This window comes from Lissotriton helveticus, chromosome 7 (assembly GCF_964261635.1).
Source record: "Lissotriton helveticus chromosome 7, aLisHel1.1, whole genome shotgun sequence".
NCBI lineage: Eukaryota > Metazoa > Chordata > Amphibia > Caudata > Salamandridae > Lissotriton > Lissotriton helveticus.
In genome coordinates, this window is record NC_136068.1 from 1,018,951,373 (window position 1) to 1,018,977,173 (window position 25,801).

At 49.2% G+C, this 25,801-nt stretch overlaps 1 protein-coding gene across 1 annotated transcript in view; it reads right to left on the bottom strand.

The window, feature by feature from the left end:
• Positions 1-25,801, bottom strand: part of CLINT1 (clathrin interactor 1) — a 630,396-nt gene that overhangs the window by 350,931 nt on the left and 253,664 nt on the right. The window contains exons 5-6 of the mRNA XM_078653723.1: positions 20,103-20,267; positions 15,926-16,103 (exon numbers count right to left, since the gene is read on the bottom strand). Coding sequence (XP_078509849.1) covers positions 15,926-16,103; positions 20,103-20,267 — 343 coding nt within the window. The remainder of the gene's footprint in view (positions 1-15,925; positions 16,104-20,102; positions 20,268-25,801) is intronic.

The following is a 25,801-nucleotide window of genomic DNA, read 5'->3' on the forward strand; positions in this document are numbered from 1 at the left end:
AGGGGCAGGTTACCTGCTCCAGACGGGGTCCCACCTTGGAAGGGTCCACTGACATCAGGGGTTCTGCCAGGCTAGGCCTGACTACCTCTGTGGCAGTTTCTTCACAAGGGGTCAGATCAGTTCCCTGAGGAGGCTGACCCTTTCCTAAAGTCTGGTGGGAGGGAGATTTCTCTTCCTCCTCAATGCTCTCTGTCTGAGTGGAGTGATCCATAGTTTCAGGCTTCACAACACTATCATCTGTCTGAGTTTGAGCTGTGGCCATCACAACTCTCCCAACCTTTTCAGGAGGGGGCTCAGTTTGGGTGTGGGCTGTGACCATCACAGCCTTGACAACCTGTTCTGGGAAGGAAGTTGTCTGAGATTGGGCTGTGACTGGCACAGCCCTCCTGACCTGTTCAGGGAGGACATCTTGGACTGGGACTGTGGCTATCACTGCCCCACTAACCTTACCATGGATGTTTACCATTTTAGAATGGGTTTCTTGCTCTACTTCAGCCCAGGCTGAGAGCTCTAAATCATTCCCCAGTAGGCAATCTACAGGCAAGTTTGGTGACACTGCCACTCTCTTGTGGCCAGTGACACCTCCCCAGCTGAGATTGACCACTGCCATGGGATGATCTCTCTGTACTCCATCAATATTGGTCACCTGGTATGTGGCACCAGGTAAAAGTTGCCTTGAGGGGACTAGACTCTCAGTCACCATGGTGATGCTAGCCCCTGTATCTCTATAGGCCTCAACTTTTATACCATTGATGAGGGGCTCCTGTCTGTACTTGCCCAAAGTGTTGGGACAAGTTGTGAAGTTGGCAAACCCCATGCCAGTCTCACAGACAAGAGTATCTAAGTTTGGGGACCTGGTTAGGCCAGAGTCCCCAGGAACTCCCAAAGTAAATGCACCCAAATTCTTGAGGGCACTCCCACCACCTGGGGGATTACTACTAGTAGTAACAGGAGGCTTGGGAATGTTACTTGGGGGTATGTTCTCCTTATTGTTGTTCTTTGGGCAACTGCTGTCAGTTTTCAAATGGCCCACCTGCTTACAGGGATAACAATAAGGTTTCTTCTGGTTATTAGAAGGATTCTGGGACCCACCCCCCTCAGAGGATTTTTGGGGTTCCTGATGTGGTTTGATCTGAAGATTTATTCCCACCCTTCTCTTGAGGCTTGGTTGATTCCTTTTTCTGGTCACCACCTTGGTTCTTAGGCCTAATCCTGGTTCTGACCCATTTGTCTGCCCTCTTACCCAATTCTTGTGGAGAGGTCAGATCAGAGTCTACCAGGTGCTGGTGTAATAACTGGTTCTGACAAATATTTAAGACTTGCTCTCTCATAATAAGATTATACAATCCTGTGAAGTCAGTAACCTTGCTACCCAGTAGCCAGCCTTCCAAAGCCTTAGTGGCACAATCAACAAAGTCAGCCCAATCCTGAGACTGAGTTTTCTGGGTATCCCTGAACAGCAACCTGTACTGCTCAGTGGTTAAGCCAAACCCATCAACCAGTGTATTTTTCAGGACTTGGTAATTATTAGCATCCTCAACTCTAGTAGTGAGGAGCTTATCTCTACCTTTGCCATCAAAGGAGAGCCACAGTATAGCTGCCCACTGACTTTGGGGGATGCACTGTACAGTGCAGGCCCTCTCCAAAGCAGCCATCCATTTCTGGATGTCATCCCCTTGTTTAAAGGGGGGCACTATCTTTGTCAGGTGTTTAGTATCTAAACCCTTCTCTTTTTCTCTTGGGAGATTGCTGCCACCAGTGGGAACTGTCCCACTCATCTGCTGCTCTCTAGCAAAGGCAAGCTTTTCTTTGGCCTGGGCAAGTTCTTCCCTTTCAATCCTCAGATTAGCCTGCTTCATCCTTGCTTCATGCTCTCTTCTCTGAGGGGAAGTCAATCTCCTTTGTGGAGAGTTCCCTCTCCTCTGAGAAGAGGCATTAGAGTGCAGAGATCTAATGGAGTCCCTAGAAAGAGATCTATCTCTCCTAACTCCAAGGTTAGGCCTCATTAGGGTCAGTACTGGGGGTCCCCCAGATCCTTGCCCAAGTAGGTCTAAGTTGGCCCTAGTGAGTCTGCTGACTAACTCAGGACCCTTGTTTGCCTCACCCTCAGAGAGTTCCTCAGGATCCTCCTCCTCAACTGCATTTACAGTGTTGTGGAGGTCTGGATCCCCAGTGGTACGCTCTAAGGCTGGCATATTCCCATCTAGCTGAGAAATCTTTCTCGCATCATATGTCTCTAAGAGACCTATCAGAAAGGGAATGGTGGGGTTAGACCCCTGTTTCAGTTTCCTGGAGGTACACACTTGTCTCATCTCCTGGAAACTGAGAGCTGCATATCTTGATTTGACCTGTGGAGGGTCAAGATCCACAAGGGGAGTCTCAGTAGACTCTCCATGGGTAGACATGCTTTTCTAGTGAGCTGTAAGTGGTGCACTTACCTACACTATATGTTTACCTACTGATCCCTTGCTAGAGTTGTAGTTAAGGGTGTGCTAGGCCCTAGGAGCTACAACAGCTGGTTCAGTAGAACTCAGAGTATTCTAAGCTTAGTTATATGTACCTTAGTACTTATGTGATCTTTCAAATGATATTCTTAGGATATGCGTGGTAAAACAACAGCAAGCTCAAATCCCAACCGCTGCCCACCAATGTGAGAAGTTGGCCTGATATGCAGTGCTCACTATTCTAGTGATCACTATGTATCAGTCCAAACAACCCTTATTGATGATTGGTTGTAAGTCAACCTTATAGACCAGCTATCCTAGTAGCATGGATACGAGCAGTCTAAGGCTAAGACTCTAGAGGGCGTGTTAAGCCAGCTGTTTTACCATCACATTACCCCTTGAACACCAAGTGAAAGGACACCACACAAGTTGTTATGAAAATAAACAGATATTTATTTATAACAAGTCTACCCTGAACTCTTTATGAGTCAGGGAGCTAAGCACACAACAAAACTCTTACGAAAATACTTTAAGTCGCACAATTTACACAAATGCCCTAGGGGCACGAAAAACCATATACACAGTAAGTGGAATGCGAACTTGCTAGCAGGTAAGTAATACTTTTCTAGACTCAGGAATCGCTAGGCCTACAATTCTAAACACTGGGATTAGATGCAGGAGGCCTGTGGACGTCGTGTGCAGAGTGGGAACTCTCACGCGTAAGGCGGGAAAAAGTCTTTGGAGGCTAGCAGTTGCAAAGTTACTGTTCTCGGGCGAACCCGACTAGGTGGGTCGAAAACAAGGGTGGATCCGAACACTTAGGGTGTTGGACTATGCTGGAGCACCGGAGTACTCAGTTTACCTAGCCCAGGGGCTGCGGTTGCATAGGGTTCAAGTTGCGTCGGAAACCCTCGTTGAAGATCCAGGAGCCTGAAGAAAGAAGTTGCTGGCAGGCGGCCAGTGAAGGAGTTCGTGGTGATCCAAGCCTGGATCAGGGAAGAAGAAACCTGTAAGCAGAGGGGACCAAGTTCTGAATCACTAGCCAGTGATTTAGGTGGCCACCAGGATGGCACCGGACGAAGTCACCTCAGCCAGGTGAGTGGGCGCTGCTGGGCTCTGCAGTCTCTCGGACCAGGAGGCGTTGTCGGCGACCAGGATGGAGGTGCGAGCTGTCCCACGAAGGTTCTTGCTGTCGACGTCGCTGGACCCAGGATTGGGCAACAAGTCTTGGCAAATGCAAGGCCCACGCGGTGGACCTAAAATGGCGTCTTGAGTGGACCAGGAGGGTCCAGGGTGCTCCTCTTTTGGAGGGTAGCAAGGGCTAGCCTGGAGCAACCAGACCAGCAGTGTTTGTCGTCGTGGAGCGTCGTGAGAGGGCCACTAGCCAACGGGCAAGCGACCTGGACAACGCGGTTGGCAGCAAAGAGCAGAAGGGCCCCACGCAGATCTCGTGGATGCAGGGGGGCTGAACTTCGGTGCTGGAGCTGCTCAGGGTCGGGGCTTCTCTTACCCCAAAGCACTCAGTCGAGGGTCACTCGGGAGTCGTGCTGGACAAGCGTCGTGCAGTCCTGAAGATGGCCGGTCCCTCGAGGTCTCGTCGCACCCACGGATCACAGCTGGGCTGATGATGTAGGTTGAGGTCAGAGGTGCCAGGGAAGCCGGTTCTCGTCGTGCTGGAGCAGTCTTGATCCGAAGGAGAGACTGGCAACAAACCGCGATGCTTGGTTGGTGCCTGCTGCTGCAGGGTGACTACTCCTTAGTCACAAGGGAGAATCTTGGGAAGAAGTCTTGAGTTCCTTTCGTGGAAAGTAGTTTCAGGATTCAAAGATGATCTAATCTGGAAGGGGGCCAGTTCCTACCTTTATCCTGCAAAAAGGGGCTGGCACGCGACTAAGTCCTGCCCTATGGGTGGGACTAGGAGGGGGGGGGTTACACCCCTCTCCTTTGGCGGGCTTTCCTCAGATCAGGGGCTGGAGTGCCCCTGGAACTGGTTCCAGCCAGCCTATGCACAGTGAGCACCGGGGTGCCACTTGCAGTCACCTTCCCATAAAGCCCTGCCTACCTAGAATACACAAAATCCTTTCTGGGACGGTGCTGGCACCGCCCCTGGCTGGAAACCCTTTGTCCTTGCCTCCTGGGCTGGGAGGACTCCCAGCAGCAGGAGGGCAGACTTGTGTCTCGGTGGCAGCATCCATTTTGTGGAGCTAAGGCTCTGTCTGACTTAACCGGGGTTACAGGTTACATACATGTCGTGTCCCTCTAGAAGGGTGGAATGCTAACCCCGTCGCCAGAATTGGCGAGGGGTTAGTATTCCAATTCGTATGACACCTTACTCGACATGTTTTGATAAAGCGATACCAGAGTTGGCACATAACCGCGAGGATTATAATGCACTTAAGAGTATATGGTATGCAATATCATGGAAACGGCTAAGGGATGGATCCCGAAAGCCGCAGACAGGCTCAGCTCATGCCAGAGCACTATCTCACACGATTCCAAGCACTCTGCCTTCAGGATTGTCAAGGCCTGCCATAGGAGTGACTGATAGGAGATCTGTGTGTCCATTTAGGTTTAGATATAGGAATACTATATCTACAGCAAAGGGTGATTACACCACCTTGCCCCAGCTGTCGTGCAGCCAGTTGTGTCAGATTTGGATGGCCAGCCAGGGGTGGCATAATACATGCTGCAGCCCCTGGTAGGCCCTGGGTACACCTATGCCCTGGGCACCTAAGGTACTCTGTACAGGGACTGATAAGGTGACTCAGTATCCAATTAGATATGTACCTAAGGTACATGGAATCCATTTTACAGAGAGAGCAGTAGGCCTGGGGTCCTGAATAGCAGGGCCCCAGGTCAACTAAGTCAGAAAACCAGCAAAACACCAGGCAAAAAGTTGGGGGCAACCATAGTCAGGGATCTACCTTCCTACATTATTAGCCCTAGCTGCTGTGTCGGCCGCATCCAACGCGCACTTAATGGATGCGTTGGAGATGAACTTTCCCTCTTGTATAAGCATTTCTGCTCCCTCCTTATATGTGTCTGGAAGGTGTTGGAGTTGGAGGAGTTGTTCTAAAGTGTCATAATGTGCCCTGTCGTATCGTGCCAGCAGGGCTTGTGTATTGGAGATCCTCCAAACATTGGCCGCTTGAGCAGCCACACGTTTTCCAGAGGCTTCAAATATTTTTGATTCCTTGTCCGGAGGAGGAGCATCACCCGTTGTCTGGGAGTTTGCTCTCTTGCGAGCATTAGCCACCACTAAGGCGTCCAGTGGGAGTTGGCCCTTAATGTACGTGGGGTCCACGGGCGCAGGCCGATACTTGCGCTCAATCCTTGGGTTGACCACCCGTGCCTTGGTGGGCTCCTTAAAAATGTCACTGGCATGCTTGAGCACACATTTGAGCATAGGCAGAGTTTTGACTGAACGTTCAGATGTGGAGAATGTATCAAAAAGGAAGTCCTCCTCCACCGGGTCAGCGTGCATATCAACGTTGTGGTTATGCGCCGCCCGCTCAATAAGTGCGTTAAACGCAGCAGTGTCCTCAGCAGGGGAAGTCTTGACCGCATATGACTGAGTGTCAGGGGTGGTGTGAGGGTCATCAGGGTAAACAGTGTCAGCCCATGGCTGGGACTCATCCTGATCCTGGTCCACAGGGTAGTTGAATTGTTCCTCATTGTCACCCTGATCGACGTCTTCAAGGGCTGCAGTGGGTGAATAGGGATACCCCTGCCTATAAGAGGCTATAGGCTCAAAGAGAACAGGGGAGGTGGCGGAGTCCCTCTTCTTCTTGAGAGGAATTTTGCCTCCATAGGCGTTTCAGGCCTTATCTTCCGCTTGTAGACGGTGAGCCTGCCTGAATCAGAGTCGATGAAGAACTTCGACTGGTCGTCGTAGCTTGGAGGCTGAAAGTGAACAACATCGGTCCGAGGGAGTTCAGTCGCGGCTGCGGGCGCCAACGTGGAAGAGGCAGCAGCCGAAGGAAGGGGCACACCTTTAGGCCTTGCAGTTGGTGGTAGGCCGAATTTGATCGGACATTGGCGACTGACCAATGATCGTTGAGGACCTTGCCTTGGATCCGACCGACTCCGAGTGGTCCCCTTGCTTGTGCGACTTCGTCGACTCTAGGCGTGGCATCGGAGCGGGGACGCCGGCGCTGGTGCTGGAGGCGTGTCCCTTCGAGGCAGTTGGTGTCTTCGACTCGAAGGATTTGAGCAGGTGCGGCTTTTGTGCCTTCGGCTCGACGGCCGTCTTGGCCTGGAGCGCCTTCTTATGGTCGCCATCTTTGGACGTGGGCTTCGACGTGGCCTCCGACGTGAGCGTGACGTGTTTAACGGCAGACGCAGGCTGCGCCGCTCCGACCTTGGGGTCGACACCCCCTCTCGACTCTGAGGGGTGGAGCACTTTCATTGACTTGGACGGCCCCGAAGTCATCGATCCGATGGCTGTCTCCGACAGTTTCGGTTTCGATTTCGGCCCACTGGGCTTCAGTTTCGTTTTCTCCACTAATGGCGGTCCGCGGACCAATGGCTCGTTTGAACTGTCCTTAGTCTGGCCTTGAAGCGGGACTATAGAACGGGGTCGTAGATCTTGGCTAAGGCCTTCCGGCGATGCCTCGACCTGAGCCGTGGAAGAGTCTGTATGAGGCCCGCTACTGCGGTTGGGCCTTGTTCCTCGCTGGAGTCGTCGCCGACGGCCCCGAGGGGTAGTGCGTCGTCGCCTACCTCGATGAAGTCTTCATCTTGGACGTCGATCTGCTCGTCGTCCACATAGTAGTTGGAGTCATGTTCCGACGCGGGGTCTGAAAGGTCCGGGTCGTCTCCCTGCACCTCCGCGCTGTCGTCACCCCGAAGATGTTCTCGGGTTCCGGCGCTGATTCACGTGCCGATTGTCGGGCAGCGCGTCGAAGGCGGAGAGTCTTCTTCGACCTGAACTTGGAGCAGGCCATACAACTGGCCTCGTCGTGGTCCGGCGAGAGGCACTTGTTGCACACCGGGTGCACGTCGATGTGTGGATATTTGGAGGTACAGACAGGGCATCGCTTGAACGGGCTCCGTTCCATCTTCAATCTGCGACGGGCCTGTGGGGTCGAAGACCAGAAGTCTTCCGAAGTCGAGATAAAGTACGGAGAGCTGAGAGCACCGAGCGAAAAGACAATACCGACGCCCCTAAGGCCTTTTGGCCTTGAAGAAAGAGTAACTATAACAGATTCCGAACGAGAGTTAAGAAGTACATCCGAACCCAATGGCGGAAAAAACAATCTGAGCATGGAGGGGATGCCCATGCGCACTGTAGTCCAAGGGAGGAGCCACTTATCTCGTGATACTTCGAAGACTCTTCCAGGACAACAATGTGCAATCATCCGGACCCAACACTAGGTGACGATCTATGCATAGATATGAATTCAGCAGCCCACATGCCTCGAACCGTGCATTACTGGTTGTAGGATGCCAGGAACCAGTGATAGAGAGTCTCAAAGATAATGGAGGTAGAAGCTTGAGGTGCTGGCATATCTATGTGCAGCTTCTGCGCTCCTGTAGTGAGCACATCGTGAAACGTATTGATGTCGTCGACAGGAGACACTCTAGACGGAGGGCTATCCGTAAGGATAAGAGAATCGTCCATTTTTGAGGAGTGAGTTGAAGAGGAAGACCAAGGCAGTGTTCTTGTTCTTTTCCAATGAGCATGTGGTCTGTGCGCCGAAGATTTGCCTTGGCGATCCCTGGTGCGAGCAACAGGTGATCTGTCCACTTCCTGTACCAGTTGTTCCAACGGTGATCTGTGTAGCGGACTGGAATAGTCCATAGGCCGTCGAGCCTGGCCAGAAGAATCTGTCTGCTAGTGGCTGAGGGGAAGAAGCCATCTTGGCGACAGATTAACTGAAGGTGACCTCAGTCTTCGTGGAGAGGTTGGCTTAGGAGACCTTTGCGCCTCTGGAGATGGAGAAGAGGAGTGAGGGAGTGAGGGAAGGGGAGTGAGGGAGAGAGGGGAGGGAGAGAGTGAGGAAGGGGACTGAGGGAAGGGGAGTGAGGGAGGGAGAGGGGGAGTAGGGGGAGTGAGAGGGGGAATAGGGGGAAGGAGAGTGAAGGGAGGGAGTGAGGGAAGGGGAGTGAGGGAAGGGAGTGAGGGAAGGGAGTGAGGGAAGGGAGTGAGGGAAGGGAGTGAGGGAAGGGAGTGAGGGAAGGGAGTGAGGGAAGGGAGTGAGGGAAGGGAGTGAGGGAAGGGAGTGAGGGAAGGGAGTGAGGGAAGGGAGTGAGGGAAGGGAGTGAGGGAAGGGAGTGAGGGAAGGGAGTGAGGGAAGGGAGTGAGGGAAGGGAGTGAGGGAAGGGAGTGAGGGAAGGGGAGTGAGGGAAGGGGAGTGAGTGAGGGGGAGTGAGTGAGGGAAGGAAGTGAGGGAAGGGGAGTGAGGGAAGGGGAGTGAGGGAAGGGGAGTGAGGGAAGGGGAGTGAGGGAAGGGGAGTGAGGGAAGGGAAGGGGAGTTAGGGAAGGGAAGGGAGTGAGGGAAGGGAGTGAGGGAAAGTGAGGGAAGGGAGTGAGGGAAAGTGAGGGAAGGGAGTGAGGGAAGGGGTGAGGCGATTATGGGAAGTGAAGGTGATGGAGGAAGGAGAGGAAAGGAGAGGGGAGGGAGGGAGAGGGAAGGAGAGGGAAGGAGAGGGAGGGAGAGAGAGTGAGACAGTCAGAATGAGGGAGAGATGGGGAGAGAGAGGGAGTGAGAGGGAGTAAGACAGTCAGAGTGAGTGAGACAGAGGGAGAGAGGGAGATAGAGGGATGGAGGGAGGGAGGCAGAGAGAGAGAGAGATAGAGGGAGGGAGACAGAGAGAGGGGGGGAGAGAGAGAGAGAGAGACAGAGACAGAGTTGTGTATGCCTGGTCTCGTAGCTCAGTGGACGAAGGAGTCTGCTGCAGGGACCTGTGTTCAACCTCATGGTCACAGTTTTTTTTTGTTGCTCTAGCCCCGCCCCCTCCCCCACTGACCCCGCCCCCACCGGTGCAGCCCTCGGACACAAACCAAACTGTAAATTTGGCCCCCGAGAGAAAGTTTGTTAGTACCCATGGTCTAGGAGAACACAAAGGCGTGTGAATCGACAGAGAACTCCTTCTTGATGTCATGCTCTTCCTTGAGGTCGACGGAGACCGCCGTCTCGACATCGAACGCAGTCTTGAATATCTCACTTTGAGGTCCGACAACGAATCTTTCTTCGCCGACGTTGGAGATTCTGGCCTCGACATTGAACGCCGTGTGGTCGACGACAACGGAGGTGTTCTTCTGAATGTGAAATGTCGTGCATCTGGTGAAGACGAGGCATGTCTCGACGTTGACCGCCGCCTGGTTGACGGCAACGGAGACGCCCGCTTTGACGCCGATTGCCACTCACGGGCGACACCGGAGCAGGTCTCGACGTCGACCGCCTTACTAACAGCGGTGACGGGGACCCAACTCTCGACATTGTGCGAGCCCAGACCAACGGAGAAGGACTCCGCGACGTCGATCGTCGCCTGGTTGACGATGGCGGAGAATGCAACGTACCTGAAGTCTTCTTTGACGACCGGTGTTCTCTCGACAGCGAGCCCGACGTCAATGGTCTTCTTGTCAACGTCTTTGACGACCTGTTTTCTTTTGACAGCGATCCCGCCGTCGATGGTCTTCTTGTCGACGTTTTGGCTGCCGGTGCAGGTATTTTCAGCACTGATCCAGACTCTGAAGGAGAGCAGACTGGTACCTTACGCCTAGATGAAGAGCTGGCTCTCTCCATTCTCTCCTTCACCGGAGACCTGCCTCTAGAAGGAGCTCTTCCCTTCTCAGCCAGCCCATAAAGGCGAATCTTCTCTCTGTCTGTTCAGAGTACGCCTAGAGAGGGACTGACAATGCTGGCAAGTTTTAGGATCATGATCCTCAGGAAGGCAAAGGATACAGACTGAACGTGAGTCTGATCTGGCCTTCTTGCCACAGGAAGGGCAAGAGTCAAAGAGACGGCATTTCTGAGAGACGAAATATGCTGAACTGTCTCAGAAAAAGCAGGAACTTACTTTTAAAAGTCAAAAGATGTCAAAGTAATTTGGTTTTCACAAAAAAAAGCTGATATTTTCTATCAGAAATCAGAAAAAAGAGAGCTGAAGTAACCAAGGTCCTGACAGAAGGAGCCGAAAAGAACTGACCAAACTGTCACTCCTGAGGCATGATGGGAAGCTAGGGGTCATGGCTGCCTTGAAGGCACAGTGCCAGTTTTTTTCCTATGTGTTTCAATGAGATTAGCTTTTCAGCTTTTTACTCTAAGTGTTTCTGTAATGCAGCCTGTGAGCTGGCAATATATAGTGCTTCATATATGTTTTTCACATACATGTGTATATATTGTTTCCGGGGTCCCTGCCCATGGGCGGGAATATTCATATGCTTATAACTATTGATGAAGATCCCCTGGAAGAGAAAAGGCAAGAAGCTATCTGCAGTGATAACGGATGCCAGTTTTAAAGTCCCTGAGGAATCCTCATTTGAAATAAGGTCTCCTAGAAGCATGGTAATGAGCCAAGGGATCTTGAAGACAAAGTGTGATGCGGATTTAAAAAAAAAAAAAAAAAGTCATGCGATGCTGGGCCGTAGAGGGTTGAGTCTGTTTCAATGAATGAAGCTGGGTAACTATGGATTGTACTCTACTGCATTTTAGGGTTCACCTGCACAGCGCCTGCAATGTGCTTGTGAAATCCCGTGATTTAAAAAAAGAAATCTTAAAAGGGCTTACCTGTACTTACCATTCACTGATTCCTGCCTGCTGAATAGATGACCAAGCAGGACTAAAAGCACATATTTAAGTATAAAATGTTGGAAAAAGGCACAGTGTGACTTCAATATTTTAGTCTTATTTCAAAAAAGGAATCATCGAAAGGCACTACGGGCTGCTTCCGACATCCCTGTTCTCTACTAGCACAAATTTTAACAGCTGTGTGCACAGTTTTCGGTCTTATTTAAAAAATAAATTGTTAAAAAGTGCTGCGACACCGCTTCCAAAAAAGTTGTTCTCTCCAAACACAAACCAGCAGCCAATTAGTGGCTATCCAGATACACACCGGCTAATGGCGCTGTTCAAAGAAGAATCAAAATCATGCGCATACACAGGATCACACACAGAAAAATACATACACAGACAAGCACAACCAGAAACACAAACACACACAGAAGCACACGCAAAACACAGGCAAAAACACACACTGCGACACACCAATAGATGGGCGCTTGCACACAAAAACACTAGACTTCGCAATGTGTGTGTCTTCTTTAGGTTTTTAATGTGTATTTACTGTTGTGGCACATGCATTCTAGGCAGAGCTGAATGGCAAATAGATGCCATGTTTTTTGCCACGCTCTCCAATGCATTTTTAATTTTTTTTTTTACAAAACTCCCTAAACAAGTGCTTGTTGGAATACTGTCACTCAAAGAAAGTTATGAATAGAAGATTAATAGACATGCCAGTAGAGTGAATTTGACCTTTCCTATCCTTCACCCCATTGTTTACTCAACTATTGTCTTGTGGCATTACAGTTGTATTAAAAACAAAAAAGAAAAAGCACTGTGACGAGCCAACGCTGTCTGCATCGTAGCTCTAAAAAAAATATTTTTTTTTAAACTTTAAACCATGCTGTACACCAGGTAGTGCCGCTGTGCAACATGTCTTAAAAGCACATTAACAAAATCAAAAGTTTTTGCAGAGGAGAACCCTATTGGCTTTGCCAATGCTTGTTAAATTTGGGGTGGTTGGTGTGCTTCATGAGGAGCTGAAGTAGGGGAAGGGAAGACCAGTGTCTAATACTCTGTAGTGCATACCAGAATATCATGTCAAAGTAGTTCAGGCATGGTTAAGTTTTATATCCAGCAAATATAATGAAGATTTAAAAAAATAAACAAAAAAGTAGGTAAGGTGCCCATCTCTTAGCCATATGCGTGTGTGCAAAGTAGTTCCTACAAAGTGAACAAGTCAATTACGTCAAAAACACTTTTTCTGGTGGATACTCAAACTGCAGATTTCTCACCTTTAGAATACCGTCAAGCATCAGACTGAATCTGGAAGATTTTTCAGCACAGCCCCTCCATGAAAATAGGTGGCATTGTGCCCCCCGTGGGGGGAGGATGTAGCCTTAAGGATGACCTCGAAGTTGGAGAACCAGGTTTGAGTCTCGGCAACCACGCTCAACATTTTGCGATTCTGAGCAAATTACTTAATCTCCCTGTGCCTAACAAAAATATGAATTTGTCCGTGTGTAACGAAACTGGTGCTCATGCAAAGCGCTCCGGTACCTGATATCTTCGTGTCTAGTTTGCGCTATATAAAACTCTAAAAATACATAAATCTCGACTCTTCTCTGCCCTGGAAGTAACAGCTGGGGCTACCTCAGTGACCCGACTTCATTTTCTTTCAGGTCATCAGACGCAGACCCTATTAAACAACTGTTTGAGTTAGCGAACAGATCTCCAATTTGAGACTTTAAGATGGAAAACAGTCCATTCAACAGAACATAGAGGTGGAAGGGCATTGAGGAATCTGTGATTAGAAATAGTACCCACCAGAAAGAGCGTTACCAAAGATAAGTAGCTTGTTCTTCTGAAGGATACATCTGACCGCAGATACAAAATCAGTACAACCCCACCCCAAAACCTCCCCACTTTCCCAGAGGTGGGTCGGTGGAATGTTTCAGACCAACAAGTCCTGCAGGACTGGAAGTCCAAAATGCTCTTCCTATCCGATATGACTGTCGAGGCAGTAACACATTGTGACTCACGTACCAGCTTCACAAATATCCAGGGCAAGTCTGTAACAGCCTTCGCCCTGGTGGAACGGGCCTTCAACCCTTCCGGGGGCTGCTTCTTGGCCATTGCTTAGCAAATTCTAGTGCAGAGGACCCATCCACCTTAAAGTCATTTCTGCACTGCTTTGCCAGACTTTGCCCCAGGGAACCCTACAAAGGGCTGATCGTCCACCTGATTGTCTTTAGACTGATCGATATTTAAGCGAAGTGCTCCTCTGGGATCCAAATTGAGAGTCTCTTGTCCTCTTTTGAGGGCTGAGATTGGGCAAAGTATTTCGGGAGCATGATGGACCGTGACATGAAAAAGAGTCCCAAATTTTGGTAGAAAGACAACTTTCTTCCTCAACATGAGTATGTCCAAAAATAATGTGTAGGATGGCAGGACTGACAGATCTGGCATCTCACTCACATGACAAGCAGATGTGATTACGATGATAAAGATATAATCAGAGTCAAAAGGCATAGTGAACAGCTATGCAATGGTTCAAAAGGGTTAACACATAAGAAAATTAAGGATCAAATTAAGGCCCTACCATGACTTCACGAAAGGTTTAAAAGGAAATGTGTGGACCAAAGCTTTGATAAAACGCATAGCAACGGGTGATTTAAACTAGGATAGTTGCTCTGGTAAATACAAAAATGCAGAGAGGGCTAGCAGGTGACATAACAGTGCCCACTGCAAGTCCTTGCTGGGCCAAATCTAAAATAAACTGCAACACATTCGCCAGTTTAGCTTGCAGCAGGTGTGTATTGCGGGTGCTACGCCAAGCTTCAAACTTGACCCAGCATCCGGCGTAAACAGATTTTGTAGAAGGACACCTGTCTGCCAGAATGACATCCACTACTTTGGGAGGGAGATCGAAAGTAGTCAGCTGCTGCTACACAATCTCCATGCATTAAGGTCATTAAGGTGTAGATTGTGCAGGCGCGGGTGCAGTACCCTGGCTTGACGCTGTGACACAAGATCATCATAAAGAGGTTGTCTGTTCAGAGGGTATATGCTCATGCCCAGAATTTTTGAGTACCACATCCTCCTGGCACACTCTGAAGCTACTAGAACGACTTGGGCCTGATCGTTCCTCATCTTCTTCAGAGGTCAGGGCAGAGGTAGCAGCAGCAGGTAGTCCTACACGAGTCCCCAGATGTACTCAAGGCAGGATGCGTCTCAGAGAGAGAGCCTTCTAGGGAAGTCCAACATGTAAAAGAATGAACACTGCACAGGTTCTCCACATTGCTGAAAGATTAGCTATGTCACCTCCAGGTGTGGCTATTTGTCATGCGCTAGGAGACTCCAACTGCGTTAACCTGCACAGGCGTTGAAATACCCCACCAGGACGTCTACCATCAGGGAGATGCCCTGAAGAGGCCTGGGAGCACCGTGTGGGGCAAGACGGAGGACAACTCATCCAGAGTTCATTGCACAATAGCAATCAGCCCCCAGACGTTTTTGAATGCTCATGAAGCAAGCAAGCAATACCTGACAAGTCATGCAAATTGCATTGAACTTGAGCAAAAGCGCTGTAGGCACATTATAGCCTTCACTTTTATTCTTTCACTTTTTGTTATTAACATGAATACAATTTTGTGACAAAACTAGTGAAACGGGAGTAAGGTGGGGAAGTTGTGCCCCCGTCCTGAAGAAGGAGCTCTGTCTCCGAAACATGTTGACGCACACAGGAGGTACTGTCCATTAACAAGACAGGTCCAACCTCGCACTTCACTTCTTTTACTAGTACCAGCCCGGGGTTATGAATAAAAAAAATTCCAACATACCCACGAGCCGGGTATCTTTTTAATCCTTTACTATATCCCACCACTCACATAAAATATCCCTTATCACATGCACCACACATAGCCTTAACTATAAGTGCTCCCGCGTAGTCGTAGGTCGCAGCACGCCGCATCCCGGTAGAGGGGTGCGAAGACCCCTATGATGAAGCATGACACCAAGGGGCCTTTTGGTGTGTGAGGGGTATTTTATAAAACACTAGGTGCTCCCATACCACTGTGGCGAACACTTCCCTAACACCCCCAGTAGGATTCCTTTTGTTTATGTAACCCTTTCCAGTACAACTTGGGAGGACTGGAAGAAGGAGACCGCACCAGAAAGACCATACAGAGATGTCAAAGATGTCTGGTAAACGGTGCCATACACCATAAAAAAAAATAAAAAAAATAAAAGAGTGACTGGTAAGGTATTCAAAAACACTTCAGACATACCACAGCACACTGGGCGCTGATTCCAGGGGAAGATTGCAAAAAGAGGATAGAAGGGACTGGCATCAGCGGTAGGAAAAGGGAGTGGCTTAAGCAGGGAAGAAACTAGCAGCTGCGCTTCCAAGTTTGAGTTCTATCATAAAGGGCTAACATGTCTAATCTCAAGAGCTCAAGAGAAGAGCATCTTAATGAACTTGCACCAAGCAGAGTCCAGATGAACTGGTGTATTCATAAGCATGTGCAACACTAGCTAAGCACAAGATTTAACATTAAGTCTAAAGCACAGCAGTAGTCCTGGTCGACCAAAAGATGGTGGCAGCTCTCTCTGAGAAATGCGGATATAAGGGAGAGGCAACATGAGAGTGTATGTGTGAGTGAATATATTTGTGTGCATGTGGGTGTACAGAACCAGGACTTACTTTGTTTTGTAATGCAGCATACTTGTATTCGGACAATGCTATTCACGCACCTGCCTCTCTCTGGTGAGTCCTCTCGATCTTTCCTCCTAAACTTGTTAATTGTGTCATCGATGGTGCTTCCAATTTTGTCACCAATCTCTCCCAGTTTGTCGCTGAAGGGGAAGCCAGTCTTACTCTTGTCCCATTCCTCATCCCATTTGGACTTCGGTTCAGAATCGTACCGTTCACCTACAACAGGCAGCAAAACACATGAAACGGAAGGTACAAAATGTAGCTAACTGCCAGGCTTTGCGTGAGCCAGTGAGCTAAAAGGGAAGAAACTCTTCAGACTAAGAAAAAAGCAAGCAAAAAGACACAGAAGAGGCTACTAAGGGTTGGTCACTGGTGGTGAGGGAGCAAAGCTAATAGGGGACAGGGCTTGCACACAGATGTAGTGTCATGAAGGGGAACTAGAAGAAAAGGATGGATAGGGATTAGGACCAAAAGAGCACGACTGAGAAGATTGTAACAGAGCACGTCTTATGACAGGACATCCTTCATGAAGAGAGGCTCAGCACATCAGAAAAGGTTGAAGAGAAACAGGTTGTACAGAGTGCACCTCAGGGTAGAATGAACCAGAGCACCAAAAGGTATACAAAATCTTTATAGAAAAGGAAGGTGAAGGTATGCTTTGGAAGGGGGTTAAGGAGTGGAGGAGACTTTGGTTTGACAAGTGTAAAAACGAAGACTAGGAGAAGAGAGAAATAAAGGCAAAGAAAGAGCATAACTTTCAGTGTGAGAAGGATAAGGGGATATTGTAAGGGGCAAAAAAAGACAATAGCAGCAATGGGGCTGTATCAGTCTACAGGCAGAGGAACTCTTGGAGAAGGGACCAGGAAAAATAATAAACAGCACAAAAAATGTTGTGTAGCACAGTCCAGTCATCTATCAATAGTTCTAAGTCATATGCTTTTTTAATTATCAGACCAAACAGTGAATTCAAGGGCAATGGACAGGGTTCTGCGTAGCAGCACTTCTATCACAATTAAAATCACAAATAATGCATACCTCATTTCTTGATCATTGCAGGCTCCTAGAGTAATCAATGCAGTGCTGGCTTCTCATACTCCACACAAGAGCTTTCTCTGCATCAATTGTGGGTATCATACATTGATGGGCTTTGGGAAAGGGTAGGACGCACAATGCATGGATGTGAGATAAAGAACAATGGAATGTCATTATTATTTCCTGATTCTTAAGGGCACAAATGGGTTAATGAAACACACTTTAGGAATACTCAAATCTACATTCAAGGGTGTCAGAGAAGAAAAAGTCAATGCCCAGAAAACAGGCGGAGTACGAGAAGCCAGCACTGCAGAGCAGAAAGCAGACACCCATCAAGAGATGCAGGTGCGGTGACCTGTGTGTGTCACACAGGCAGCCCAAGAACAAGCAGCATCAGCATTCAGGGGAGCACAAGCAGAGACCAACACTGCGGGCAGCAGTGTTCTTGGGGATAGGAAAGGAGCAAGGAGACGTCTGCAAGGAAGAACCTGCCAGAAGCCTGAAGTAATGCATAAGTCCATCGTGCAGGGAGAGGTCTAAATGCCGCACTGGTTGGAGACACACCAGCACCTCTTACAGAGAGGTACTTTCAAAGAACTTTCTTGTAGCCTGAAAATTGCACAAATCACTCCACTAGGGTGGCGCTATAGCAAGGGAAAGTTCCGAATCTGAATATATACAGGCCTGATCTGTAAGAAGGGCCTTGGCGAGATTTGAACTTCTTCCCAAAGGAGATGCACAGAATCAGGGAGGCCTGGTACTCATTTGTGCATGAAAGGCAGCACAAGGGCGAACCTCCCATTCCTGAAGTGAAGTACAGGCCTATACAACTAGCAGGTATCGCCTAGATTAACATTACTCAGGCTAAAAACAAGAAATGCAAAGGAGCAGCTTCAAGTAGGAGCCTTCTTGGGGTCTCGAATAATGCATAGGTTTAACCATCTAGCACAAAGGCTCAAAGAAAAGGCTTGGGCTGGGCTTGACACAATGTACAGGTCAGCCCGGTACAGAAGTGTTTGCAAAGAGCCGTGCTACTTGAACCTTGCAGCCATTGTATAACAAAGGCAGCATAGACTGTTTTACTACAATTGATACAAATATAAATAGGAGCCAATAAGAAATATCAGCAAAATCATTTGACTACCTTCTTCAAATAATACATCATGAGGGAATGTCTGTCTTAATTTGGCTTTAGTAGTGCTATACAAGGGAATATCTCTTGCATTACCACCATTATGCCAGAATGTTGGTGTCTAGGATTATACCACGACGAAAGTGAGACTAATCCAATGAAATGTGGACCATCTGTACACTCCAGATCATCACTCAGACAACTGCAGTTAGAATCAGATTTGGGTGTGATCCTTGTGGGTTAAACCACCTTACACGGATTTGCACCAGTCTGATAAAACAAATAATTATTGCAGGCATGTGCATCTTTTTCACACCTTAAAAGATGAAAGGACTGTCCATTTCTGAATAGTACGTTGTGGAACGACTCGGTTTAAATTAGTAGGGTAGGACTGCTGTGTCTCTTTCCTAGCAGGAAGATTTGCGAGGTGCACTTTTCAAGAGCATGAGAACCACTAGGTTTCCTGCTTCTCACCTCAGTCTCCCTTAAGATGGGGTCCAGAGATCCAACTCACAGAGAGAAGGGGCTCAAACGGACTGGCAAGTCAGGTCCATAGAAAAAAAGGGTTGCTAGGTTTGTTCCCCAGCTCAAATGGGCAGTGAGATCCTGGCCTCTGATCTAAATGCTCCCCAGAACAAAAGGGGTGCGAAGTGCAGGCCACAGATCAAAGGGACTGGGAAAAGAAAGCATCAAATAAACGGGCCACAAGGCTGGATCCCCTGACCGATGAACCCTGAGGCATGGTCCCCATATCAAGGGGGCATCACCCATATCAAAAGGGCCGCAAGGTCTAATATACGGTCTCTATGTAAAAAGGACCACAAGTTCAGTTTCTCCATGTCAAAGGGGGACAAAGGTCTGGTACCACCGATCAAAAGTAAAGCGAGTTATGGTGCCCAGATCAAAAGGGTTGAAAAGTTGTATTCCCCGAAAACAGGGACTGCTACCTCTAATTACCCAGAGAAAATGGACTTTTAGGTCTACTACTACAGATCTACTCCCCCGAAAGAAGGGCTCACAGGATTCACTTCCAGTAACAAAGGGAAAGGAAATCTAGTCCCTAGCACAAGAAGACCGCAAGACAGTCCTCAGAAGGAGATACAGCACAAAGGCAGCATAAACTGCTTTACTACAATTGATACAAATATAAATAGGAGCCAATAAGAAATATCAGCAAAATCATTTGACTACCTTCTTCAAATAATACATCATGAGGGAATGTCTGTCTTAATTTGGCTTTAGTAGTGCTATACAAGGGAATATCTCTTGCATTACCACCAATATGCCAGAATGCTGGCGTCTAGGATTTTACCACGAAGAAAGTGAGACTAATCCAATGAAATGTGAAAGGTGGACCATCTGTACACCCCAGATCATCACTCAGACAACTGCAGTTAGAATCAGATTTGGGTTAAACCACCGTACACGGATTTGCACCAGTCTGATAAAACAAATAATTATTGCAGTCATGTGCATCTTTTTCACACCTTAAAAGATGAAAGGACTGTCCATTTCTGAATAGTACGTTGTGGAACGACTCGGTTTAAATTAGTAGGGTAGGACTGCTGTGTCTCTTTCCCAGCAGGAAGATTTGCGAGGTGCACTTTTCATAAGCATGAGAACCACTAGGTTTCCTGCTTCTCACCTCAGTCTCCCTTAAGATGGGGCCCAGAGGTAAGGCAACGTAAAATCAAGGGTCCATTCACTCTCACTTCGGTTTCCACTAACTTGGGGGGTTAAAATAGATCAACAAAACCGATGATCAAAAAAATATTAAATGTTTGGTTCCTGCATATTCTTCAGATAGACGCTTAGAAAGTGCTGATCAGGACTTTCTTAGCAATGCCTTTAGTAAATCAACAAGTGTTTATATCTTTAAGTGCCCTAAATGCCGTTGGTCTGACTGGTGGAGGTGGGCCTACTTCGGACAAATGTTGACTGTAGGACTATGCTATGCACCGGGCACCCTCTTCTTGCAGATGCTCTGAATGCTCAATCACCAAAATTCAACTGCTCTTCTGACCTCCCTGTCCAACACACACAGTACTCACTGTATCTGAACCCCCCAACGCTGTCTGAGGACACCCCAATGTATTTATCTTTGTTCTTCTTAGCTTTTTTCCTCTCTTCGCGCAATCGGTCATCATCCTGAGCAAACTCCACCATTTCCTTCACCTTCTGACGAATGTTCACCCCTTGATCTTTGCCACTTTCATCTGGAATATAAAAAAAAAAGACGAACACTTTAGGGTGTGATGGAATCAGACGAGCCAGTAGATTTTAACCCAAAGCATTAGCATGGCAAGCAAACAAAGTCCAAATGGTACAGAGCATTCTTTATATAACTAACATCTACAATCACCTTTTACAGACAAGACTGTACAAAAAGAATTTCTTCTTTATGTTGAGAGAGCAGGAAGTCATGCAGCAGAGTGAGCTCACAACAGATCTTTTTGCTACCCACTTCAAGATATTTGCTTTTCATCATGGTTAAATTTCGAGTGTACAGTCCCAGGAGGGGGTCCAACCACCAGGGTTATTAAGGGACTGGAATGGACTTTTGAAGAAGGCAACAATATCCCCTGTATTCCATACTAAAGGGTCATTTGATTCTGGAAAACAGGTGGGAGAGAATTATGCGGATTTCTGTGGACATATAAATGAAAGGCTTGATCAGATTGCCCCTTTAAAAATTGTTACAAAATTAGGTAGACCTTCAGCCCCATGGTACAGTGAAAAACTGACAAATCTGAAAGTGGGCTGTAAACAGCCAGAACGGAAGTGGAAGAAAGCGTATGCAGATAAGGATAAGGCCGCCTGGAAGGAAAAAATATTAAGCAATAAGAAACAAATTGCTACTGCAAAAGCAGAACACTTCACAGACATGCACAAAAAATAAGGTTCTCCCAAACAAGAGATATGAGATAGCTTAGCCGCCTTTTTTGAGGACAATATTAGCAACATTATTGAAGGGCTGGAAATGGATGACTCTGATGGTGTGGATAGTAGGCCGCTATTAGATAAGCAGGAAGGTTGGGTGGGTGTGACCAAGCCATTGGCTTTCTTAGATCATTTTGAGATGCCCTCTGAGGAGGACTTCAATAACACAGCTCTAGGTGTCTCCTTAGGGTCGCCTATGGACCCTCTTCCACAAAAAATATGGAAAGAGTTAGGCTCAGAACTCTTTCCACTACTTCGACAGTTGTGCAGTAAATCCTTGAGTAGCGGGTTGGTAACGACATGCTGGAAACAATCAATTATAACTCCACTTCTCTTGATCCAGCCTGCCCGAATGTTATAGGCCCATTTCTCTCCTACCTTATCCAGTGAAGATCACAGAGCGTTTGGTAAGCAAAGCACTCTCCTAGTTTCTGGAGGTTAACAATAAGCGGAGGGTGCGCAATTTGGCTTCTGCCCAGGTTATGGGACAAAGACTGCTTTGGTGACTGTTTTGGACAATCTTCAAATGCAAGCAGACAGGACAATCAGCTATTTTGATCTTGCTGGACCTGTCTGCCGCATACAACAGAGTCAACTACGCAGTCCTTCTGGCGAGGCTGGAGGGAGCTGGGGTGGTGGGTGTTGCGTTTAAATGGCTTCAGTCCTACGTGACCAACAGACGACAGGCAGTAACCCTGCCCCCCTATCAATCAGTGTTTGTTGAGATTCGGCATGGGGTTCCTCAGGGGCCTGCGATTAGGCCAATATTATTCAACGCTTACATGAGCCCTCTGATCGCTGTTATTAAGTCACAAATGTCGGCCTTGTGAACTAACCTGATGATACACAGCTTATTTTGTCACTGGAGGGGGATCAGTCAATCTCATTAGGAAAATTCCATGCCTGTATGCAGGACACGGTACATTGGCTGAAAAATAACTCCCTGAAATGTAATGCTGACAAAACGGAGATCCTATGCTGTGCTGCTGGGAAAGTGCCATTCCCACTCCTAACGGATTTCTGACAAATACCCACGGATACACCATTGGTACCCTCTGAGACGGTACATAACCTGGGAATCTGTTTCAACGACAAGCTGAGCCTAAAAACTCAAGTCAATAAGATTTATTAGAGTACTCCGGAAGATTCTCCCGATGCTACCAACACAGGCACGAGCACTGGGGGTAAGGAGGGTCATTTGAGCAGGCTGGATTATTGTAATGCCCTGCTGCTGGAGTCCTCCAAATATCTGATTGGGAGACTCTAGAGAATCCAAACTGTGGCGGCCAAGCTTGCTCTAATGAGACCACGACGGTCCTCAGCATCTTAGGCCCTTGCGGAGCTTCATTGGCTCCCAATATTACAGAGGATACAATTTAAATCTCTCTGTGATGTTTTTAAGGCTCTGCACAATTTTGGGCCCAAACCGCTGCAGAGCAAATTTGGATGGTATGTCCCCATCCATAGTCTCCGCTCGTCCTCAGCTAATCTGGTGAAAGTACCAAGGACTAGAAGAGCAAAATTGGGGAGGGGGGAACTTTTGCACTGCAGCAGCACGGCTTTGGAATAGACTTCCCAAGGACTTGAGACAGATGGAAGACTTGCTAAAGTTTATAAAGAAAATAAAGACTAGGCTTTATCCCAGAGTAGAATATCAGTTTTTCATTTGCTTCTATTGTAGCATGGTTTTTCTCTTTTGCATTTATGTTGGCAGGACATACGTTTCTCAGCGCCAGGATACCCGTTGGGTCACAGTATGCTTTATAAGACTGAGTCCCTTTGTATACCCTCCACCAGCTAACTGAAGGCCATCATAATAGCCTCTGTTCTGTAACAATGCTCTAGATGTTATAAGACAGTGCGGACAATTTGAGACTTTAGCACTGACATTAGAAACTTGTGAGGAAACAATTAGCATTATCTTTTCTTTACTAAAGTTGAGGATTCCTTCGGTGGATTTCACTTCTGGAAGGCAGGATTCTCAATTTAAATGATTAAAGTAAAGTACATATGGAAATAAGAATAGTCTTCTCATTAACTCACGAAATGGCAAAACCTTAGCTGCCATCCCTCAACCTGTTGGCAGGCAAACAAAACAGATGGATATACAAATTTGCATATTTCTCACGATACAGACAGTCAGTCGTCACTGGGTTGTAGTCTGCGATTGGAGTTTCATGGTTACAAATACTATTGCGTTCTAGTTTGCTCCATTTGGCCAGAAGACATAGAAGTGGTGGTCAAGGCTTATTCTAGGTGGCGACAGGGCTTAAAAAACTCACTTTATAGCAAACTAAATGTCCATTCAGTACTATAATCTAAAATATGATAGAAAGTGATTAAAAGGCAAGTAAAACATGCTGTTAAAAATAGGATACACTCAAAAAGCCTAAAAGGTGCTAACACCTTTTGAGGTAGAACACACCACAAATGGCTTTAAAGCATTTAAGATGGGGGCGTGGCCAAGATGGCGACCTGAACAGTCGCAGGTCTGCGTGGCTCCCTGCCCTAATTCCCCTGCGGCACACATGAGCACCGTGTATCGCCCCCAAAACACCGGCCTTCGAGAGACCTCGCTGTCCGCTGACCTTGTGGGTGCCTTCGGCGCAGCTGTGCCCTGCCTACTGCCCGGAAAGCTAACGTCTGGCCAGACTCGGGTGTGATCCCGACCGGGATCGGTGAGCGGCGCAGGCAGTGCCCAAATCGAGGCCCCGGTTCGGGCCTATACGGACCTGCTGGAGTGGTGGTGGGCAGCTGGGGACCGGAGCGAGAAACACCACGCACCCTCCCTCAGCCTCCGGAGGCGGCAGGAGTGCACGGAGCTGGCCTTGACGTGGTCGGCTCCCGGCGGCTGGTTGCTGAAGCGCCGGGAGCACGGACATCGAGGACCCGGCCTGGACCGGCGCGGAACGGCGCCAAAATTGATGCCCCGGTCTGGGCCTAGACGGACCACCTAGAGAAGCGCCCGGAGGTTGGCGACCAAGTGGGCAGACGTCGCCCCCCCCCCCCCCCCGATGGGCTTCTGGGGGAATCCGGAGCACGGAGAGCTGACCTTGCTGAGCGGTGCTCCCGGCGGCTGACTAGTGGAGGAGCCGGGAGCGCGAAAATTGAGAGCGCGAAAATTGAGAGCCCGGTCTGGGCCTACTGGTCGGAGTGCCGGCGGAGCGCAGAAGCGGTGGGCTGGCAGGCGGCAGCAGCCAGGACCAGGCAGAGACTGGCGGAGTGGGAGGACACTCGAGGAGGCCCTGGCCTCGTGGGCGGTGAGTGGTGCAGCGAGCCGGAAGCGGGTGGACCCGGGGCCCGGTCGGGGCCTAACGGGCAGTCATAGCTCGAGCTGGGGTGGGATCGGGTCCCCCGGTGACACTTGGGCTCCGGAACCGAGGCCACGACAGGGGCCACGAGCCTCCCGCGGGGAGGCGCCTGACCAGACCAGTGGACAGCCTACCTGGCGGCCAGATTGGGGCTTGGCGACGCCGGGTGACCCAGAGGACCTACTGAGAGAGGGACCCATTGCTTCCTTCCGCAGTATCGTGAGGGGCTGTAGTGTACAAGGGCCCAGAGCATCAAGAGAGGCAGGGAACAGACCCGGAGTGAGGCGGCTAGTTGTGGGGGCCCTGGACGCCTCGGCGGGGTGGCTGCGGCAGGCGAGGGGTTGTGTGGTAGCGCTGTGAGGTCGAGCCCCGCACCGACGACCGTCAGGTACCCCCAGGAAGACCCCCGCGGAGGAGGGCCCCCCCGAGGCTGTGGAGCAACCCCTGCACCGTGGCAGAAGGAAGTGGGGCGCAGCTCAGGCCCCTGAAGGAAGGTCCAGGGGACGCCCTCGGGACGTACAGTGCGGATACAAGGCGTAGCTGCTGGGCGCCCGGTCTGACCGGGACCTGAGCACCGAGCCCTGGGGACACTGGACCCAATATTCACCCGTGCTGACCGTTCCCCCCCACAGCAACCACACAAGTAGTCTGCCTCCAACTAGCCCTTCTTTGCAGTCCGGGGGCCGATGGGAGGCCCGGTTCCCAGCAGTGGTCACGGAGGTGGGGCACAATCGGAAGCATCACGATGGCGAATGCTAACCGCAGAGGGGGCCGCTCCATCACTGACCTCCTGGGGAAGCAGCCGCCGAAAGGAGACAAGTCTCAAGCACCGTCGCCGTCATCCACGCCCGCCACCAGCAAAGACGTGGCCCAGGTTGAAGCTCCTGTCACGAGATCCTTCCTGGAATCCCTGTTCGGCACGCTACGGGACGACTTCCAAACCCTGAAACAGGAGTTGTTGAGCGAACAGAGAGCTACGCAGGGACTTAGATGGACTGGGGGAGAGGGTGGCAACGATGGAGGACTCAAATCATGTCCGCTGTGAAGAGCTGGTGCATCTCCAGCAGGAGGTCCTGCGGCTCCGAGATCATCAAATGGACCTTCAAGCGCATAATGAGGACTTGGAAAACCGCTCCCGGCGGAACAACATAAGGGTCCGGGGCGTACCATCAAACGCAGAAGGGAACAGCATCACCATGTACCTCCAAGATCTATTCCGGGAGGTCCTCAAGGAGCCCGCAGACTTCCCCATTCGCATAGACCGGGCGCATCGAGTGGGTCTAGCACGGCGAGCTCCGGGCCCTCCTCCTGACATTTTAGCTTTCCTCCCGGATTTCCCACCCAAAGAAAGGATTCTCAGAGAAGCACGCCAGTCCCAACCTCTCCGGTTTAGAGACGCGTCAGTGGAACTCTTTCAGGACCTCTCGGTGATAACGCTCCAAAAGAGAAGGGAATTCAAGATTGTCACCAATTTTCTGAGGGAAAAAGGGGTACCCTAT